We start from the raw sequence: 22,734 nt of genomic DNA on the forward strand, positions 1-22,734 counted from the left end.
TGCTGTGCTGTTTGTATTCACTAAACAGATACATAAAGGGATGTCTTTTTCAGTTTCACAGTTTTTTTTTCACATCCTTGATAGATGTAACCCCTGATCTGTATGCAGGAAGTACATAGGTTTTTTTTTGCCTCCACTGTTTTCTCAGGCAACGATGCCACATCCATAGTCAACTGCCTGCATATACTGGGACAAACGCTGGATGCTAGGTAGGTGATAAGAGGATCTGTTAAGTGTTGGTCAAGGTGAGGGTTAAGGTTAGAATTAGGGTTAGATGAAGGTTGGGGTAAGGGTTAAGGTTAGGCACATAAGTTTGTTATGGCTACGATTAAGGAAATGCTGTAGAGAATGAAGTGTAATGAAGTGTAGTAACTGTTATAAAGATTATCTACAATACGTATTCTGGATATTAGTCTTTGTTATTATCAAAGCACATCATAAATTCAAATGAGCTATATTTTTGCTAAATCTCAACATATCAGCATGTGGCTTGGTAGATATCTTTCAGAAAAGATAAAGTACGCACATTGACAAGACGTGCTGGAAAGGCTTTAAAACACAAATGCAAACAAATACCCTCACAGTGAATTACTTATTCCTTATTTATTAGGCAGCATTTCCTGAGGAAAATATTGGCAATGGGGAAAAAAGTGCATGTGGCCTATGACACTTAACACTAGTCATAATCTTCCACAAAGAGAAGTAGTTCCTCATAGTCACATAGTTCATACCATACCCAATGAATGTAAGTGTGTTCACACATACAGTGTGTTTAGAAAGCATTCAGACCCCCTTCACTTTTTTCACTTTTGTTATGTTGTAGCCTGATGCTACAATCGTTTAAATTCATTTTTTCTCTCATTAATCTGCATTCAGTACTCCATAATGACAAAGTGAAAACAGAGCTGTAGATTTTTTTTTGTAAATTTATTAAAAAGAAAAAACTGAACTTGACAATTGACATAAGTATTCAGACCCTTTGCTCAGTACTTAGTTGAGTTGGAGACTGAACTGTTTGGCCTCAATTCCAAACATTATGTCTGGAGGAAACAGGCACCGCTCATCACCTGCCCAATACCATCCCAACAGTGAAGCATGGTGGTGGCAGCATCATGCCGTTGGGCCTTTTTTCAGCAGCAGGGACTGGGACACTGGTCAGGGTTGAGGGAAAGCTGAATGGAGCAAAGTCAGAGGCGGTCCTGGCTAGTTTTGCGCCCTGGGCGAACCATCCCCCACTCCCCCACCCCCACCACATCAGGCCTATCATTTGTTAACATCCTATTAACTAAGAATAACACACTAGAAATTACTCATAAAGCTATATCACATATAGCTTACAAAATGTCATGTCAGTGTATAGGAAGTTATTTAGGTTACCATAGACCCACGTATAGCAAAAAAAATTAAAAATTCCACAGTCAGGACGTATTGTTTACCAAATCCACAGACTAACAGGCCAATGTGAACTTGCACTTGTTGTGTTGCAAACACAAACTAGCCTATGGGTGAAATTAATTCCATGACATGATGCCTAAAATTCTAATAGTTGCTAGTTCAGCAAAACTAAAAACCAAAAAAAAAAAAAAAAAAAAAAAAAAAAAAAACTTCTGTGGTTAAGTGTGTCAACATATTAGCAAGAGGCTAATAAATAGGGTATAGGCTACTGTTTCATTACATGCACAATTAACGTCACGCATAGAGACTTGCATACCTTTATCTTTTGAACGTTTCTCCTCTTCTTCCCTCCTTCTCTTTCTGAACTGGGCACCTGTTGTTTTTTTGGCCTTTTGTCCATGATACTCCATTGACTTTTTGTTGTTGTTGTTGTTGTTTGGCATTTTCACATAACCGAATAATTTACATGTAGCTGTAAGGGGTCTATATTAATTTTATGAATGAAATACAATTTATTTGGAAGCAGCAGTTTGTGTTGTTTGACCTGGGATCTTTCATATCAGAGGTTAGTCTATCCCCCGCCCCCCTCCCCTTTGCTTTTCCTGAGACTCACAACCTGCGCACAGCCTCTGCAGTCGCAAGTTGATCCCCCGCGCCCCCCTCCCCCTTGCCTTTTCTTCTGACACACACGACCTGTATACATGACTCTCAGCAGCAAGTTGACGTGATAGTAGGGGCGCCTTAACGCCCACTGCACCAACTTGACATGGAAATGAGCGATATTAGTGTAGAAACGATTTTTTTTTTTTTTTCGCGGATGCACTTTTTTTTTTTTTTTTTTGGACGGCGCTTGTGCGCCCCCAAGTAGATTGCGCCCTGGGCGGTTGCCCACACTGCCCATAGCAAAAACCGTCCCTGAGCAAAGTACAGAGATATCCTCAATGAAAACCTGTTCCACAGCGCTCAGGACCTCAGACTGGGCTGAAGGTTCACCTTCCAACATGACAGTGAGCCTAGATAACACAGGAGTGGCTTAGGGACAACTCTGTCAATGTCCTAGAGTGGCCCAGCCAGAGCCCTGACTTGAACCCTATCCAACATCTCTGGAGAGACCTGAAAATGGCTGTCCACCGACGGTCCCCATCCAGCCTGACCGAGCTTGAGAGGATTTGGAAAGAAGAATAGCAGAAAATCCCCCAATCCAGGTGTACAACCTAACCCTAACCCTAACCCTAACAAAAATTTTGGAAAACAAACAAACAAAAAAGAAAAAAAGCTATCAGAAAATTAGCACAAAAAATAAATATTCAGTTTTGTTAAGAGGGTGAAAGAAAACCTTTACAAATGAAAGCCAGCCCACAGGCTCCTGGGCTTCAAAGCGTTCATTTAGCCTATTTTATCACAAAACAGCTTTTTTGTGTTCTGTTTATGCCTGTATACTTGTTTTTTTGACGTTGAAAAAGTGAGTGAAAACATAATTCTGCCCATAAATACCAGGACAGTGATGAAGACCGGTCTTGACTCGGTGAAGGTAGCGTTGAGATCATTCTTCAACAGTGCGGCAGAGGACTTGGAGAAAACTAAAGAGAACCTGAAGCTGGGCCAGTTCACCCACAGCAGAAATCAGCCACGAGGTGTCACACAGATAATCAACTACACCACCTTTGCCCTCCTGCCCATCCTCTCCTCCCTGTTTGAACACATTGGACAGAACCTGTTTGGAGAAGACCTCATATGTATGTACTGATTAGATCCACCTCTGTGTGGTCTGTGTTCTCTGTGTACCACAAATGTTTGAATCAATCCATACACTTTGATTAAGCATTTACTATAAAACGGGTAGATTGCTCACACTCAAAGAAGGGAATTCTTTACAGTTTCACTTCATTTTTCAATTTGGATTCATGCACAAACACTTTGACTTGCATAGTGACAAAGGGCTTTGGCTGAAATGTTCATGCATGAATGCTGCATTGAATTGAATAAAACACAATAAAACTTGAAACATGAAGTGAGGCAGTGAAAAATTATCTTCTTCAAGTGTGAGCAATATACCTGTTTTGACTTTGGCTTTAATGAACCAAACAAAGAATATGCTTCAGCATGGTGACTTTTTTTCACATTGAACTGATTAATTATTTACAAAATAGTTTTTATGTGGTAAAAACATCATGTATCATAAATATTGTTAAATACTGTATTGTGCACACACCAATTTCACCAGTTTTTATTGTCAGTTTTGTATATGGGGTACTCGACAAAACAGACAGAGTTAGATAAATACCTACAATATAAAATATATACTATAAAATGAAATAATATGTTCGCTTGACTTTCCTCCTCTAGTGGATGATGTCCAGGTTTCCTGCTACAGAATCCTCAACAGCCTCTACTCCCTGGGAACCAGCAAGAGCATCTATGTAGAGAGGTACAATGCATCCTATATGCATATATCTAATGACAAGGGGAATTTGAGCCTAATTTTAAAGATGCATTTGAAAATTTTAGCATCTTATTACATACAAAAAATATCACTATCACATTGCAATGGCACAATATAAGGATTTTGTGAATGTCAACTAATGTTGTGTGTGCAACAGCATATATAATATTGATTTTATTTTTTAGATAAATGCAAGAATATGCTTATATTCTTGCAAATGTTTTATAATGTAAATTCTCCTGTCTTCTCTTTTCTTCTCCCTCTCTCTCCTCCCCTCCAGACAGCGTCCCGCATTAGGCGAGTGTTTAGCTGCCTTCGCTGCAGCCTTCCCTGTTGCCTTCCTAGAGCCTCAACTCAACAAGTTCAACAGCTTCTCCATCTATAACAGCAAAGCAACTAAAGACATGGCTGGTACTGACAAATCTGTCGATCAATAGATCTGTACCTTCTCAGCAAATAAGTTCACCACATTGATAGAATTTATCCTACAGTCTCTGTTGACTCATGGCAGTGTTTCATGTGCTTTTTAAACATCATCATCAAGTGACACATGAATAGGGTCCTTACTGTGTTGGCCTGGATTCGCATCTGATCTGGGCCCTTTCCAGCATGTCATCGCCTCTGTCTCCCCTGTGCCTTTTCTGTGTCTCTATAGTGGTGTTGTTAGGTGGAGCAAAATAGGAAATACCATTTTTTGGCATTTGACAAACTCACTCTTACTCAAGGTGGCACACACTAAACAACATCCTGGTGATGCCTTTGTTAAGACGCAGTTAGACATCTGTGAATGGTCGAGAGTAATTTGTCTGTGTAGGTTCTCAGTCATCCAGGTCATGGTTATCCACGCAGAGTTGAATCAAGGTCAACTTGACTGTTATAGATTCTTGAAGACGCTTCTTGGGTAAGAGAGGAAATGTCTTCATTAATCTAAAACAGTCCAATTGACCATGATTATACTCTATGTGGATGGTCAGGAGTAATTGTACGTGTCCGATCATTTCCATCTCAGGCAACTGATGTGGAAAACTTCGGTCCAAATCAGGCCAGATTGACTGCAGAAAACTTCTTAAACTTGGTACCAAAAACACCAATAAAATCTTGGAGACTTCCAAAAATCAAGGCCAAGAGTCTTAAGCAGGCAGGTTTATTTTCATTCGAGATCTCAAATGGAAACAAACAGTGAGTCGGTCACCCAGAAAGACGACTGACTTTCTCAGTTCCTTCACCTGTTTATATTTTTTCCAATCCCTGGGTGCCCCCCCTTACTGTTTTTCTTTGTCAGCAATTTTGTTCACACCAAAAGCTCTTTGTACTTTCCCAGGGTGTCATCATTCGGCCAGCCGGTGAGATAAAAGCTCCTAATTGGGCCATATTTACCTTGAGCTTGTAGATTTTGGACACCGGCCGATTCTTTGCGGCCACTTTTCTAAGATAAGAAGATAAGAAGAGGGCTAATTGGGCACACTCAAAGTAGGTCAAGCTTTGAACTGAAGTCAAGAATAACCCGCAAACCTCAATCCATGACATTTTGTGATCAGTGCAGGTGGATGTCTGTTCATTTAAAAATATAGTCAGGCCTTCTTAAACCTTGCTACGGCCCTGCTCATGCTCATTAAAAGAGCATAGTCTAGACTTTTCAGGCATGCTACTGCCCAGTCCGTGAACATTAAAAAAAGATAGTCCAGCTTTTCCAAGCATGCTACTGTCCTGTATGGGCACCTTAAAAAAAGATAGTCCAGCCTTTCCAGGCATGCTACTGTCCTGTCTGTGCACCTTAAAAAAAGATAGTCCAGCCTTTCAAGGCTTACTGATATGATGTCCATGCAGATTTAAAAAATACAATCTAGTCCTCTAAACATTAGTACTGTGAGGTCTGTGTAGATTTAAAAACACATCATGAGTTTTTCTTACATTTGCTACCCTCTACAGTGTGGATATTTTTAAGCTCAGAATTACTCCTACACAATCCCATGTCTGCTTGATACATTGACCACTGTATGTCATTAGCTTAGAATGTTCAGACACCAATTATCATGCAAACATACTTGCATTCCACAGTGTTGTTGCAGTTCCTATTGAACTGTTCCTATTGATCTTATTATTATTATTTACTGCAATTGTCCTTCATTGTGACAAACGTCAGGTAAATTATGGCAACATACTGCATGTCAAACACAAACATACTCCTCTTACAAAGAACCGGATACAGTAGACACTTATCAGTTGTTGGCTATTGGATAATATTCTCATTGTATCTGTGTTACCTCTTTCAAAATTCCCCAACAACAAAGCTAACTGTCCAGTATAACATCCATTTGTGAAACATTGTTTTATATTCAGGATGCACAAATCAATACAAAACGAATATTTGTTGGACATTACAATTTAAATTTTTATTGAATCCTGTATTACCACATGACACATTTTCCAGACATAGACCACTGTAAGGCCCTTGTCTTTAGGCAGTGCTTTGCAGCTCTTGGTTTTAATACTTTGTTCATGTTGTCAGGTAGCTAAGAAGGCTGCTGCTGTTCTCCAGTTAACATCATTTTCACAGGGCATCACAGTTAGTTGTATTTAGGGAGCCACTCACCATGCAAGTAGTTACTACAACTATCTTGTCTTGGAAATATCTGGAAAGAGGCTCTGGGGCCAGAATTTTTATGCAGTTGAAAACTTGAGGTAACATAAATGAGCAAAGTATGTTGTATCTTTTCAGTTTGTGATAGTGATGTCACTGGATAGGTTTTACTTTTAGTGTGTGATTATACAAGAATGTAAGGTATTTGATTGTAGATTGTGATGTTTGGGTCATACTGTCATGCAATATAAAAAAATGACAAGAATAAAGTACATAAATAACTGGGCTGCCGAAGTGGGTCTGATTAATTTGAAACAATTAAGATTAGTCTGCAGTGTTTTTGAGATTGTCTCTGCATGTTTATCAAATTTGAGTGGTGGATGTAACATTATTTCCAAGAATTTGAAATCACTGACCTTCTCCCTATGTAGATATATGTTAAGATCTTTGGTGTGTTTGTCAGTCATTCCCTCCTTGTCTCCAAGCTCTAGGTCTTCCAGGCCAGGTTGAGGAGGTTTGTCCTCTGATCCCATCCTTGGAGAAGTCTCTTGAGGAGATCATGGAGCTGGCAGAGTCTGGCATGAGGTACACTGAGATGCCCCACATCATGGAGGTAGGTACATGTCAGTCCACAACTATATTTTACAGTATCTCCAGAGGACACAAGCCCCATTGATGTCCCTTATAATTGCATTTAGATATGACGGTAAAAACTTTTTACACCTACACCAAGATAAAAATGTTCTGGTTATTGAGGAAAGGGGTCTGAATACTTACGTCAATGTACATTTCCAAGAAAAAAACTTGGAAAAACAGATTTTCTTTGGACAGGGATTGCCGTGACTTTGGACTATTCAGAAAAAAACAACATACTGATATCATTCTTAATCATCTTCATCTTCATTTTCTGCCACTTATCCGAGACTGGGTCACAGTGGCAGCAGGCTGAGGAGGTCAGCCCAGACAGTCCTTTCCAGGGCTAAATCCACCTGCTTCTCTTGGGGGATTCCAAAGCGTTCTCAGGCCAGCCAGGATACATAATCCCCTCAGCATGTCGTGGGTCTGTCACAGGATCTTCTCCCAGTTCGTCATGCCTGGAACACCTCCACCATGAGGCCACTTGAAGGCATCCTGACTAGATGTCTGAACCAGCTCAACTGGCTCCTTTCAGTGCGATAGAGCAGTGGCTGTACTCCAAGTTCCTCACGGATGCCTGAGTCCCACCCAGTCTCTAATGGTGCGCCCAGACACCTTGCAGAGGGAACTCATTTCCACCACTTGTATTTGCGATCTTATTCTGTCAGTCATTACCCAGAGCTCATGACCATAGGTGACGGTTGGAACAAAGATTGACCAGAAAATTGGGAAGCTTGCCCTCTGGCTCCACTCCTTATTCACCCTGACAGTCCAGTACAGCAACCGTATAACTGTTGCTGCCGCCCCGATCCATCTGTCAATCTCTTGCTCCATTCTACCCTCATTTGTGAACAAGACCCTGAGATACTCAGGGTTACTGCCCACTTGAGGCAGTAACTTACTCCCAACTCGGGCACCTGATTACATGGTTCATCTGCCTGTCAAATATGAACCAGCTGGGGTTCAACGATCCTCCAGGAGTAGTATTTTAACTGTCCCAGAATCCCACAGAAATAATCAAGGCAAGGCTGCATGCTTAAGTCGCTGCAAGTGGCTCCCAGCGAATCTCTGTTTTGACTGGATTTTATGTAACTTTCATTTTTTGTTGTCATATTATTTACATATATTTATTTAGTCTGTCTTTTATGGAATTCTTCCCAAATTTAGTTATTGTACATTACATCTATACATTCAGTAGCGGTTTTAGGCACGGGCGAAGCGGGCAGCCGCCCGGGGCGGCATATTTTCATGTCACGTGGGGGGCGGCATGAGCGCAAAAAAAAAAAAAAAAAAAAAATCATCCTCACTGCAAAGCAGTTTTCTATTACTGTATTCATCTGAATATAAGACAATATTTTTTCCATTGAAAATGCCCTGAAAAAACGCCCTCGTCTAATATTGGGGTCTAAGCAAATACACATGTATTGTGCTTGCATATAAACCAGTAGGTAGGCTCGCCTGATGCCGCAATTACCGGCGAATGCCCGCATTGCGCAGTCAATAATCAACCATGTTGTCTGTGTCACTGTCCGTTGTGCTGCTGCAGCCGCGTATGAACAAAAGTTGATTTATAATGAGAGGCTGGCAGTATGTGCGTGCTGCTCACCTGTCAGATCCGGCAGACCTAACCGGGTGGGCGCGACACCTGTAGGCATCAAGCCGGTGCCGCGGCCGGCCCGCCTGATGCCGACCGGTGGCTTTTTTTTATGCAAACAAGATTTTGTCCATATAAAAAGTATTTTTCCAAAAAAGGTATTTGTGCAGGTGTTGGCGCCCCTGCTCTGGGAGGGGCGCGTGTAGCCGCCAGAGGGGCACCGGTAGCGGCTGTTGCTTGGAAGTTCTCGCTGCGCGCGTGCGCGCGGCTAGAGCGGAAGGGCGCAAGGCAGTAATTTCGCCCAGGGTGGCAACATGGGCAGAACCGTTTCCTTATTTTTATGGTTCTAATTGATATACTTTTAGTTATCTATTAATTCTTATTTAAAAAATATATACTTTTCTATTCAAATTGTTTGTGGGTTTTATTGATTCAATTATATGTTTTATGTTCTTTTACTATGCTTTGCTATGCTTTAATGTTTTTCTTGTTTGTGAAGCACTTGTATTGCATTCAGTTGTACGTAATGTGCTATATAGCACTGATCACCCTGTACCTTCAGCAGAGTACAGCAAAGTACAGTGCACTGGTCACAACAGACTGACAGAAGATTTCCAATATCTTGCTGCAAATGTTGAAGGATCTCAGCTTCCTCAGGAAATAGAGCCTGCTCACCCTCTTCTTATATACAGCCTTGGTTTTGGTCTTCCAGTTCAGTCTGCCCCATTCCAACTTCCTCTCTCAGAATATGCAGGGGCTTCCCTCTGAAGTCAATCACTATCTCCACACCATAGCCATAGCCACATTTAGAAGCAGATGATTTCTACCAGACCACTTCACAAATTGCCCAGCAGTGATCTGTACTCCTCCCTCCCATCACTTATACGCCCAACCACTGCAGAGTCATCTCTTTTGCAAGTGGCATGACCCAGAGTTGTCCTTGTACTCAAAGTCTTAGGTGTAAAGGTGAAGGGAGACAGTACAGTCCCTTGTGGATCTCCTGGACTACTTATCACCATTACAGACAGAGCACTGCCCTGTCAGACAGACTACAGTCTGCCTGTCAGGTAGTCAGCTGACAGGCAAGTCCAGGAGATGGTTGATGTTACTACCCTCATCTCCTGCAGCTTCTCCCTTGGTGTTGAATGTATTGGAGAAATCAAAGAATGTGATTCTCACAGTGCAGCCAGTTCCATCCAGATGCAATGGATAGTCACTGAGGCCAGATTGAGTCCTCTTTTTGGGAACAGGAACCAGGCATGATGTCTTCCAGAATAGTGATGGGAATTCTTTTTAGAGAACCGGCTCTTTTGGCTCGGCTCACTAAAAAGAGCCGGCTCTTTCGGCTCCCAAGCAGCTCTTCAGATTTTTTTGTTGCTTAAATTAATTTATTACCAACAATAATGTAAAATTATGTGCAAAATGAATTACTAATGTTAAAAAAAATAAAATAAAACATGCTTTATGTTTTTTTTTTATTTATATATGTTTATTATATAAATATGCCTTTATGTATTCACTCTACATAGTGCTACAAAAAATAAATTATAAAATACAAAAACAAACTTTTAACTAATTACAATTGAATGTATTTGCTGTAGACACTGCAGCAGCAGCAGCAACAGTTGCAGTAGACACATTGGTACCTTCATTAATATCAGGTTCAATTGCTTGTGTTTTTTCTTCCCATTGCACTGATGGGTGGACAGTTCTCATGTGCCTGTGCAGGTTGTTTGTGGAGAGGAAGGAGATTTTTTTCTTGCTGACTCTACACTCTGCCTTTGTATTGTCAATAAAACTGAAATGGGTCCAGATTTTTCCTTTTCCTGCTGTCACTCATTTTCTTAACTATACCTTCCCAGCGCGTTGGTGTTGTCTCTCCTGGTCCCTCACTGTCTTTCTCTCTCGGCTCCCTCCCTCCTGTTCTCCTGTTCGTGTGTGCTGTGTGTGTGTAACTGCTGCCCCTCCCCCGTCGGCTCAGTGCAGACACAGAGACGATGCCACACATCTTGACCAATCACGTGTGGCTTGAAGAGGAAATAACCAATCGGCTCCTGAAAAAAAAAAGTGGGAGTCCTTGCACTTCCATAGCTTCCTCCTCAGGTCACGCTGCACACTCCTCATTTCATCTCTGTCCCCAAACCTGAAAGATGTCTTCTTTTTAAGATGTATAGTCATGGCCAAAAATATTGGCACCCCTCCATTTCTTTCAGATAATGCACCACTTCTCCCTGAAAATTGTTGCAATTAAAATGTTTTGGTATTCACATATGTATTTCTTTTGTTTGTATTGAAACAACACAAAAAAGTAGAGAGAAAAAGCCAAATCTGATGTCATTCCACATAGAACTCTAAAAATGAACTGGACGAAATTATTGGCACCCTCAACTTAATATCTGGTAGTACACCCTTTGGAAAAAATCAGTGAAAAAAATCACAGAACTCAATCACCTCCTGTCACCACTAATGAGTTTATTACACCTCTCTAGTGGAAGTTTGGACCACTCTTGTTTTGCCACACGCTCCACTGCTGATAATCACAAGCTTGTTGTTGGCAGCGTAGAGTCAAAGCTGGCTATGTGGTGTGTTCACGGAATGTATTCTGTGATTCAGTCTGTCATACTGTTTATGTCCCCCCGGTCACTCACAAAGCACATCCTAGTCTGTGGAATCAAAGCATTCATTCGTTCTTATGGTAGTAATAATTGTTCAAAGGTTACAGATAGTTATTTGTTAATGAAAACTTTCAGCAAAGAAAAATAATGCATATAAGAAGTATCGTCACCAGCTGCCATTCGTTATAGCAAAATGAACGCCAGACAAATTAAAATGTTAATTAAAAATACTTGACAACTACCCTACATCCTCAAGCAACGATTAATGAACTCTTTGTGGTCTTCCTCCTTCTGATGGAAGGCTGTCAGCACAACATGAATAAAGGATGGGAGAATTTAAGATACTTGCTAAGTCATAGTATGAATTTTTTCCTTTCTTTCTGTAGGTAGTGTTGCCAATGTTGTGCAGTTACATGTCTCACTGGTGGGAACATGGACCAGAGAGCAACCCAGACAGAGCTGATAGCTGCTGTACCTCCCTGACCTCTGACCACATGAACGCTCTGTTGGGAAACATTCTGAAGATCATCTACAACAACCTGGGGATAGATGAGGGAGCCTGGATGAAAAGGCTGGCTGGTAAACTAAAGATAAAATGACTAAATTTTAAAATTTTCTAAATGGCCTTAAGTCTATTAAAATGTATTAAGTAGAGTTACTGCCCTGCTGATTACTCATTGTTTCTGCTCTCTGCATTGTGCTATTTATATTTTTTATATGTATATTTTTATCCTTGTGTTCTTGCTGCAAAAATTATTGCCCCCCTTGGGGACACAAATAAAGGTTGAAGGTGCTTTATGATGTTTTATTACATGGCTTGTATTATCAGCTGGCTAGAGTAAATGTGACCCAAAAACACATCCACTTTTAGATATGCTACTGAACAGGGTTCCACTTTTAGATTAATACAGAAAAAAGGGTTAATGCAATATGGCAAGTAAATAGCACAGCATGCATTCTGCTATTTACAGACATGGAACACATCATCATCGTAAAAAAAAAACGCATACTACCTAAGAAAAAATCAGGTTTCACTGGTCTGCCTTTAACTGTCAGTTACCATCTCTGTCCCTGTCCCAAGTCTTCTCTCAGCCTATCATCAGCAAGGCCAAACCTCAACTACTGAAGACCCACTTCCTGCCTTTGATGGAGAAACTTAAAAAAGTGAGTGTCATCATTTCATTTGTTGTTTATTCTGACTCAGCAGAAATCACATTTTAACACACATTAAATAAGAATTTTACATACAAATATCATACTTATTGATTTTGGTTGTATTTATAATTATTCATTATCTGAAGTTAATCACGCCATGCATGTACTGTAAAATATGGGTTTTTCAACCATGTAAGCTGTCTCTAAGCAAAGACCTATGATATTTGCAGTGCTATAAAAAGGTCCCATAGTAGGGCACCCCTGTGGCTCACCTGATAAAGTATGTACTACTTATCAAGGCTGAGTCCTTACTGCAGCAGCCTGGCTTTGATTCCAGGCCCTTTGGTGCATGTCATCCCCTCTCACTCTCTCCCCTGCCTTTCCTGTCTCTCTCTCTACTGTCACGAGCAAGTAATGCAGAAATGCCAAAATACATAAATAAATAAATAAATACAAATCCTGTAGTTTTAACTTTGTGGTGGCAGTCATGTTTTAGGATGCAGACAGGGGCGAAAATCCCATTTCATTATTGGGGGGGGACAATAAACAGCAAAATTTCAGAGAGTAATTCCTGGGGGGAGCAAGAAAAAATTGCTGTCTGGCACTACTGTAACTTGCCGTACAGCGTTGAGCCCTCAGCATGTTCATATGTTTTAAATAATGGTATTAAAAGCAATAATCCTCTAACCAAATTTCTTTGCTCACTGTTCTATTTCCACTACAATCCGTCAAAGTTGCTTTACAAGAACTAGAAACTCAAAATAAGCTCTAAAACTAGAGGAAATACCTTGAATAATCCAACTACATCAAACTGTTCTTCAAAAAACAGATTTATTGTAGTGTCAACAAAAAAACAAAGCAAGATATGGCATCAAATAGTGACATGTAGTATATGTTTGAGCTGTACACTGTCCCTTCTAGATAAAATAAGAAAATGAAATGAAACTATGCCACAAAATAATGCAACTTAAAATGCACAAAAAATAGATATCTATCTAGAGACAAACTCAAAATATCAGTAAAATATGAACTATTTCTGACATTAATATCCTGACAGACTTTTTGAAAGAATAAAAAACTCAGTATTTGCTCCTCTTGTGGTCTGTCCTCTCTCTCCCTCATTGTCATGCACTCGCTTGAGCTTGTGAACAATCATTAGCTGTTAGCTTAAACAGTGAGCTGAAAGGTTCTGGTTCAGGTTCAGGTTTTGGACGAAGCAGGGGGAAAATATCGCTTTTCATATTACAACCAATTAATTACAATTACAATTACAATTACAATTACAACTTTATGGATGGAGGGGTCGTGTCAGAATAACAGAAAGGTACACCTTAGGTTTAAGTAAATGAGAACAGTTGTTGTGTTCAATAGGTATCATCCCCATAACAGTGAAAGCAGATGTTAAAGCTACAGATAAGGTCATCCAAAGAAAGCATAAATGTAGAACAGCAGGGGCTTAGGACTGACCCCTGAGGAACACCAGAGTTAACCTTTCAGCACTCTGAGTTTGAAGTATTGTAATAAACAGTGGATGCTTTCAGAGAAATAGCATCTGAGTCATGATGGTACACAGTCAGCAGTGTGTCGGGATGCATCGATTCCACTTTCTCAGTCCTGAGTTGGTATTGTACCAGTATTAGATCTGTACTGGCTAACTGATCCGATACCAACTCCAGGTGAGGTCCACGGTGAGGTGGACACCGCAGAACTCTCCACCACCATCTCTTTAGTCTTGGCAACAGTGACGTTGTTTGAGCCACACAAGTCCACCGGCCCCACCCCACCCCTCGTTATGCAGATTTGTCTCCATGTTGTCAGCAAACTCTATATCTACAGACATGAACACATATCCTCATACATTCGTACACACATCCAAATACCAACAATATTTTAAAGGGATCAGTTCGTAATTAACTCTTCCCCCTTGTGTGTATCATGCTGCTGTTCTCAAGAGATGAGAGTTGTGGCCGTCTAGATTTTGATCCTAATTCGATCACACTTTCTTTGGATAGTCCTATAGATGTTCAACAGAATGTCAATTAGTAAATTAAATAGCAGCATAATTTTAGTAGAATCTCAATAAGCCATTAATTACATTTCAATAAGATACTGAAATATGTGTTGACATTTTACTGTAGGGTTTTGCTGAATTTGAACAACATGTTGGCTCAGTTGACATTATTGCTGCATTATTTTGAATTCCAGAGTTCTGGGCGTGGTTTGTAGTTGGGTGAGGGTTTCTTGGACACACCCACTTGGTTATGGTTACGGTTCTACTTTAATGAGGAATTATGTCGAGCCTGTTTTAACCAATGGGCATCAGGCCAACAAATTTTATGACCAGTCCCAGCGCTGATGCACATGTCTTACCCAGAACTCTAGTGGATCCATAATGATGGTTTACAGGCATGTTGTTGAAATATAATTTATAGCTTATTGATACTCTGCTGAACTCCTGTTGATGTTTAATTTATATATCAATTGACATTCTGTTGAACATCTGTAGGGAACTATCCAAAGAAAATGTTACCCGTTATTCTAATTCTCTTCCTCTTTGTTTTATAGAAGGCGGCAGTTGTGCTTATGGACGAGGAACATACTAAGGCAGAGGGGAGGGGTGAGATGTCAGAGGCAGAGCTTCTGATCCTGGACCAGTTCACCATACTGGTCAGGGACCTGTATGCATTCTACCCTCTCCTCATACGATTTGTTGACTATAACAGGTAGCGTGCCTTCGCTGGATGGTTCACTTCCCCAATCATACTATTACATTTCTATCCCAAGGGCAGATTCCTGTTGGCTCTTTTCCCTGGATATCTCACTGATCATTAAAATATTTGATTTGAGAAAGGGAATAGTTAATAATGTCATTTTCTATACCTCTCTTGTTACATGTTCTTTAATTTGTTTTGTTTTTTATTAGGTTTTGCTTGTAAATCTTTTAATTGTATTGTATTTTTTATTTGACCCCAGGAAGAATAGTCACTAGGCTATTTATTGTCCAAAAAATATCACATAAAGTCCATCATTTAGTCTGTAGGTAAAGTCCATTTTCTGTAGTGTTAAATTACCTTCTGTCTCTTTATTTACTGACAGGGCCAAATGGCTGAAGAAACCCAACTCAGAAGCTGAAGAGCTGTTTCGCATGGTGGCTGAGGTTTTCATCTTCTGGGCCAAAAGTCATGTAAGAACAATGCAAATAAACATATATATGTCACCCACACATATCAACTACTCATTTTGCAGGGCACCAGTGATAGTAATTGTTAAAATTTTAAATTGATGGTAATGTTATAACAGATGTGTGTTTAATTGCTAAAGGTGTGACTCAGTGAATCAGTAATAAGGTTATTGTTATTGTTTTAAAGCTGTATCATTGTTTTTTGAATCATTTATTTATTTACTTTTTGTTTGTTTCTTGTGTATGTTTTGTGTGTTTGGTTTGATTTTTTTTTTTTTTTTTTTGGTTTGATATTTGATGCTAAGCTGTCATTCTGGTGGTGCTTTTTAAACATTTTTTGTGTTGTTAATGCTAAGTGGTCGCTGCCATGGTGTACTTATTGATGCATTTATTTATTTATTTAGGCTCAATTTTTTAAGTTACACTCTTTGTATTTTGTCGCCATCTTTGATCCTAAGAGGTGGTTGCTGTGATGCTTTTACACTGCATTTTTGAAGTTGAATTAAATCTTTCTTACATCACTTTAGTACTTACAGTACATCTGAGACACAACCTTCATTAAAGTTTGAAATAGATTAGCAGTAAGGCTTCATCAACATATGCAACCAACATATTCAGCAGTTCAACAATCTGTGTATGTAAAATAAAATGTATGAATGAAAAGTAATGGATAAATTGACATTTTTTAGGCTGTCTAAGTTAACAACCTTTTTATGGCTCATAGCTCACCTAAATGTACCTTGTGGGACACAGTTTGTAACAGGGAATATGGAAACTGAGTAAAGATGCCATGTGCACATGCAGGTATTGCCTCTCTGTTATTCATAGCTGTACAATGATTTTGCAAACTGTTGAAGCAACATATGTTCAAACATGCTGGACTAGAGAAGTTTTGTTGTCATCTACAAGACCTTTGTGTGGAGTGTTTCACATTTTCACTCTGAAGATAGTGTTAGCCTATGAAAGTGGCGTGCCCAATAATATAAGGTTGTCATCTTTCTGCAGAATTTCAAGAGGGAGGAGCAGAATTTTGTAGTGCAGAATGAAATCAACAACATGTCCTTTCTCATTACTGATACCAAGTCTAAGATGTCTAAGGTATGGATAGATGAAATCAACATCAGTGTTGTTATGTCAAAATCATTGTCTTGATATTGTACATGTGATGGATAAAATTTCAACATGATGTTTGTGTTTTAGCTACTGTGAGGAAATTCAGTTGTCCCTGTCAAGACTGGTCAAATGACAGCCATTCATGATGCATGTTGTCCTAATCAAGAGAGCCAAGACACAGAAGTGACTATCGATAACAAAACCGCTCTATAAATAAAAATGTAAAAATAGATTATAAACAAGAATAGAGCAAATAGAATGGAGCAAATTAAGGTTATATCAATATATGCAACCAACATGTTTAGCAGTTCAACAATATGTATATGTATGTAAAATAAAGTGCATGAATGAAAAGTAATGGATAAATTATGAATATCAACACTTTTGAGGCTGTCTAAGTTAACAACACTAGGATTTACAGAAGAAAAGCAGGAATGAATACAGAATATGTACAAAATAAATATGGTATATACCACTGATCTTATCTGCATGGATAACTGATGGATGCCTAATATAACAGAATAAAATGTAACTGTGTACCTGTGATATTTGAACTCGTTTCAGGGAGTTGTTTCAGACCAGGAGAGGAAGAAGATGAAGAAGAAGGGAGATCGATACTCAATGCAGACAAGTCTGATTGTTGCGACTTTAAAGCGCTTGTTACCTGTAGGACTTAATATCTGTGTGCCTGGAGACCAAGAGCTGATCGCATTGGCCAAGAATCGTTTCACTCAGGTAGGAAAACATTTTCCTGGTAGGTTAGCATAACTTTCTTAATTGCATGAGGAAGTAAACTTAAGCCAGTGTTTGCCAAATACCAGAATGATAACCAGTTGCAGACATTGTATCTAATTTTGGCCAAATGGTGACTAACACAAGTTTTGTCCATTTTTGTTATTTCATTTTCAACAGTCACAGTTACAAGTGTAGTAATGTTCAAATTCACCTCACTGATTCTTGGGAATTTGGATAAAACAGGTTTTAATTTTGAAAAAAAAAAAAAAAAAAAAGTTAAATTCTAAAATCTGAATATCATTATAGGCCAAGGTCTTGGCTGTTCAGCAATGTACCGGTGCAACCTCCTCATTTTGCATTTTTTTTTTTATAAAATAGGCGTTTTTCCGGTTATTAGGCTACTTTGTTTTTGTCAACACTGTCATGTTTTGTTTTTTTTTTAATTTATTTGAAAAACATATTTTTGTATTAAAAGAGACTATTACTTTAATAATTCAACAGCACCAAAGAAACATATTGTAAGCATATTCATTTAAAACGAATCTAACTGCCTCTGACGGTGGTGACACTAATCTGACGGTGGTGACACTGGCCTCATTACAACATACATTTCCAAAATTAATACCACTCAAGTCAATGGCTTCTTGCTTAACAACTTTATTTAACTATTTGGTACAAAAAAATAACAATCCTGAGCACTGTTATAAGCATTTTTCAGACTTCAGTCATCACCTGACGGTGGTGACGTCTGACGGTGGAGACAAAAACCTGCTCTTTCACATGATAAGCATGAGTTGTTCACATTAGCCATCTTGTTTCCCCCCTGTTGCTACCTACATAAGACCTCTTCTTAAAAAGTATACATTTATTCCATAATCTAATCTAATATTTTTTATACAAAAGTGATGGTGTCAAGGGCGCGGGAAGGGTGGTGCTGAGGGTGCTGCAGCACCCCCTGCTGAGGAGGGTGGAATAAATGTCAAATTAATTTTACCACATTTCAAAGTCATTTTCTTTTGAAAATGACTTGATTGTGGCAGTCACTTAGGGTGTGGACAGGGGGAGAAAGTAAAACGTGTATTAATCTAACTGCACCTAAAAAAAAAATCATGTAAAACGCGTGCAGAGGGGCAATCACGCCGAGACACATCACCGGTAGAGTTCTCATCGGGCCTGAAAATTAAGACCCAACCCAAACCGGGCCCGACTGGGCCAGCCCGAGGCCCTACCCGATCCGACTAATTAGCTGAACTTTAGGCCCGACAGCCCGATAAAGCCCGAAAAAAAAAAAATCGGCAAATTCGCCATTATTTAGCAGCGCCGGTCAGCCGCGGCACCGGGGCACCATCAGTCGGCGGCACCATCAGTCGGCATCAGGCGAGCCGGCCGCGGCACCGGCCAGCATCAGGCAGCTCACCTGTCAGATCCGGCAGACCTGACCGGGTGGGCGCAGTACCGGACGGTGCCGCAGCCGGCCCGCCTGATGCCGACTGATGGTGCTGCGACGTGTGCGGGTCAATACGGTAGTCTAGAAAACTACTGTACCTACCTTTTTTTTCTCGTGCGCCCCCAAGTAGATTGCGCCCTGGGCAGTTGCACTGCCCATAGCAAAAACCGTCCCTGCTGCCGAGTCTGCCAGCACAGTGGGATACTGCTGCAACTCTCTCTCACTTGTTTGCGCTGCGCTCGCACAGCTGGTTGTCTGTTTGTCACTGAAAGTTTAGCCTCCAAATCCAATCCAGTCTCTCACTCTCTCCACCAGTCACGCAGCACCCCCTGGCAAAAAGTAGTTCCCGCGCATTGATGGTGTTGACATGTTATGGTTGAGACAGTAGCAGTGTCCAAAAATATGAAGAGATTTAAGAGAAAACAGCAAACTTAGAGGAGCCTGAGTGGTCTTGAAGCATGCAGTAGAGCTGAAGGTTTGAAAAGGGCTCCTCAGGAATGTAATTGACCTTGTATTTGTAGAGTTTTAAAATAAATATCTGACGGTGGTGACGCATAGGGGAGAGTGGGGTCAATAGTGCCAATTTTTACTTAAAGTGCCTTTAAAGCGAGGGGATTACAGTAATGCCTCCAACTAAAATATGCACATATAGTTTAAGATGTTGTGCATCCCTGGGAACAATCACTTTGGATCTTATATAAACTGTTTGAGAAGTATAGCTTTCGAAAAAAAGTGGTTTTGTGGCACAACTTCCCCCCGGTGTGGGGTAAATTGTCCGATTAGAGAGAATTTTTGTGAAATTTATTAATGGATAGCCCCTTGAGATGAACCATCTCGTTTTCAAGGGGGTCCAACACAAAACATACAACACAATACAACAGCACAATCACATACAGTATACATATAAGGCTCTCAAGTACCAACTAACCCACACAACATTCCCACAATCCCACATCACCCCACGCAGAACAAGCAAAAATCACACAAATCATATCATGCACCATCAGCTACAACAATGAAACAGTAATGATATCAATAATAGCGACAGCGACCACAATAGTAGTGGAAGCGGTAATACCAGTGACAATGCATACAGCACAATACCATCAATATGTCATACATCAATATGTCATACATTATACAGATGCATAGTAATGGAGAGGGTAAAGAAGACATTACCATTAGAGGCAGTTGCACGGTGTTTTGAGGAAATGAAATAGAGAGTTTTTAAAATTATGAGATGAATTGATTGTTCTTATATTGTTAGGAAGAGTGTTCCAGTCTGATGGAGCTTTGAATCTGAAAGCACGTCTGCTGAATTCTTTATTAGTTTTTGAAACCAAGAGAAATGGTTGCTGAGTGTGTCTGAGCGGATATGGAGATGTAAATGGGATTAAATATTGTTTTAAATACGGGGGGGGAATTGAAATGAATACACTTGAAAATGAAATGTAACCAATGGTAGTGTCTTCTTGTATTGAGTGGTAACCAGTTCAGTGATTCATACATGGAGCAGTGATGTGATCGGTATGGGCACCTCAGGATAAATCTGCAGAGACTATTGTAGATGACATTGAGCGGTCGAAGATGCGTTTCAAAAGTGTTCTGATATACAATGTCAGCATAGTCTAAGATAGCCAATAATAACTGAATAACAATTCTTTTTCTGATCTGAGGAGTGAAGCAGTTTATTGAACGGTAAAGTATGGCTAGATTACGACTTAGTTTATTTGTGATAGATTCAATGTGATATTTAAAGGAAAATACAGGGTCAATCCAGAGGCCGAGATATTTAAATGAGATGACTTGATCAAGTGGTGAGCCATCAATAAAAGAAATGGCCAGATCTGAGACATCACCAGGACCTGGTCTAATGCCGAAGAACATACTACAGGATTTATTTTTATTCAAAATTAATTTATTGGATGAAAGCCATTTCTGAACTAAGGCAAACTCATGTTGTAGAGAATTTTGTATGACAGATCTATTATCGCTAGATGTATATATTATAGTGTCGTCAGCATATAAGTGAACTTGGCAGTCAGAGCATATTTTTGGAAGATCATTAATAAAAATGGAGAAAAGGAGTGGTCCTACTGATGAACCCTGAGGTACTCCCTTCGAGACAATTAAATAATCTGAGTGATTTCCATTAAAGCTGACACATTGTCGTCTATTATGAAGATAAGAGTTAAACCAGAGCAGACTATTTTGAAAGATACCAATGGAATAAAGTTTATCAAGAAGTAGGTAATGGTCAACAATATCAAAAGCCATTTTCAGAAGCAGTAAACACATCATTAGTGACCTTTAACAGAGCTGTGGTTGTTGAGTAATTGGGTCTGAAACCAGATTGGCATGGAGATTAAATATTGTGGTCTGTAATATAGTGTGATAATTGATTGAAAATTAATTTCTCAAAGATTTTAGCTATAGAATTGATAATAGAGATTGGACGGTAATTATCGATATCATGTGGGTCTCCTCCCTTATGGAGTAAAGTGACAGTGGCACATTTCCAGGCAGAAGGGAGGGCACAGGTTGATAGTGAGAGGTTGAACAGATCACAGAGTGGGTACATCAGAATATGTGCTGCTAGTTTAATAAATCTAGTCTCAATGCCATCTGGTCCAGGTCCACAGTCATCTTTTAAATCATTAATCGTGCGTTGAACTTCAATGGGTAATATTTTACGAAAAGAAAAAGAGCTGTTACAGGAAGAGTTAACAGAGGAAGCACACGTTGCAAGTGAATCAAAGACTTGTGAGTCACCTACAGATGTAAAATGCTGGTTAAAGATGTTGGAGATAAGTAATGGGTCCTGAATGATGTTATTGTTGAAACAGAGCTGGGTGTTGGTGCTTTTGTTTGACCTGTTGAGGATGTTATTCAGATTTTTCCAAAACTGTTTTGGTTTATGCATATTTTCAGATGGTTGACTTTTATAGAAGTCTGATTTAGCATTACGTGTTTTTGTCTTACAGAGATTCCTTAATGACCTATATTTTTCCCAGTCAGCATCATTCTTGGTTTTTCTGTAACTCCTCCAGGCTTTATCCCGTTGTTTAAAAAGGTTAATCAGATGAGAACTGATCCAGGGTAAATGTTGGCCTTTGACCTTTATTTCTTTCCATGGGGTGTGTTTATCAATAACATGTATGAACTCTGTATAAAAATAATTCCAAGCGTCTTCAATAAATGGTATAAGTTGAAATCTGTCCCAGTTTATTGCAATCAAATCATGTATAAAGTTATCAAAATTAATATTCTTACTTTGTCTTATCTTAATGTGTTTTGGAGAAAAGCGAGGAGACTTAATTTTCCAAACACAGAAGACACTAGAGTGATCACTGAAGCAGTCAGAGAGAACGCCAGATTTAATAATTCTGTGAGGGTCGGTGACAAGAATCCAGTCTAGTAGTGATTTAGATCTGGCATCAACTCTGGTGGGTTCGCTGATCAGCTGAGTTAAGTGTATACTCTTGAGTAGATTTTTGTCGTTAGATGAAGAACGGTCAAGCCAGTTAGAGTTGAAATCGCCACGAATGATCATTTCATGAGGATGTTCAAATGAGGTAAGAGTGGACAAAATACATTTGGCTGAGTCAGGATGGACAGGTGGTCTGTAGATGCTACCTATGATAAGATGTTTATTTTCATGAAGTCTTAACTCAACAAAAAGTCCTTCAAAGAGAGATGGGAGTACCTTTGGAGTGGCAATTTCAGAAATTGTGTGCTGGGATACATAAATGGCCACGCCTCCTCCTCTGGAGCCCCTGTCTGCTCTGTATAATGTATAATTATCTAGTTTGATCTCATTATCATTAATTTTACTATGC

General features: G+C 39.6%; 1 protein-coding gene across 1 annotated transcript in view; it reads left to right on the forward strand.

Annotated features, from left to right (window-relative positions):
• The window catches only part of ryr2a (ryanodine receptor 2a (cardiac)), a 666,625-nt gene that overhangs the window by 474,073 nt on the left and 169,818 nt on the right, over nucleotides 1–22,734 (forward strand). The window contains exons 67-77 of the mRNA XM_030078094.1: nucleotides 149–209; nucleotides 2,893–3,131; nucleotides 3,742–3,823; nucleotides 4,119–4,249; nucleotides 6,905–7,032; nucleotides 11,651–11,843; nucleotides 12,346–12,428; nucleotides 14,985–15,142; nucleotides 15,516–15,603; nucleotides 16,606–16,698; nucleotides 17,278–17,448. Coding sequence (XP_029933954.1) covers nucleotides 149–209; nucleotides 2,893–3,131; nucleotides 3,742–3,823; nucleotides 4,119–4,249; nucleotides 6,905–7,032; nucleotides 11,651–11,843; nucleotides 12,346–12,428; nucleotides 14,985–15,142; nucleotides 15,516–15,603; nucleotides 16,606–16,698; nucleotides 17,278–17,448 — 1,427 coding nt within the window. The remainder of the gene's footprint in view (nucleotides 1–148; nucleotides 210–2,892; nucleotides 3,132–3,741; nucleotides 3,824–4,118; nucleotides 4,250–6,904; nucleotides 7,033–11,650; nucleotides 11,844–12,345; nucleotides 12,429–14,984; nucleotides 15,143–15,515; nucleotides 15,604–16,605; nucleotides 16,699–17,277; nucleotides 17,449–22,734) is intronic.

This window comes from Myripristis murdjan, chromosome 19 (assembly GCF_902150065.1).
Source record: "Myripristis murdjan chromosome 19, fMyrMur1.1, whole genome shotgun sequence".
In the NCBI taxonomy this organism is placed as follows: domain Eukaryota; kingdom Metazoa; phylum Chordata; class Actinopteri; order Holocentriformes; family Holocentridae; genus Myripristis; species Myripristis murdjan.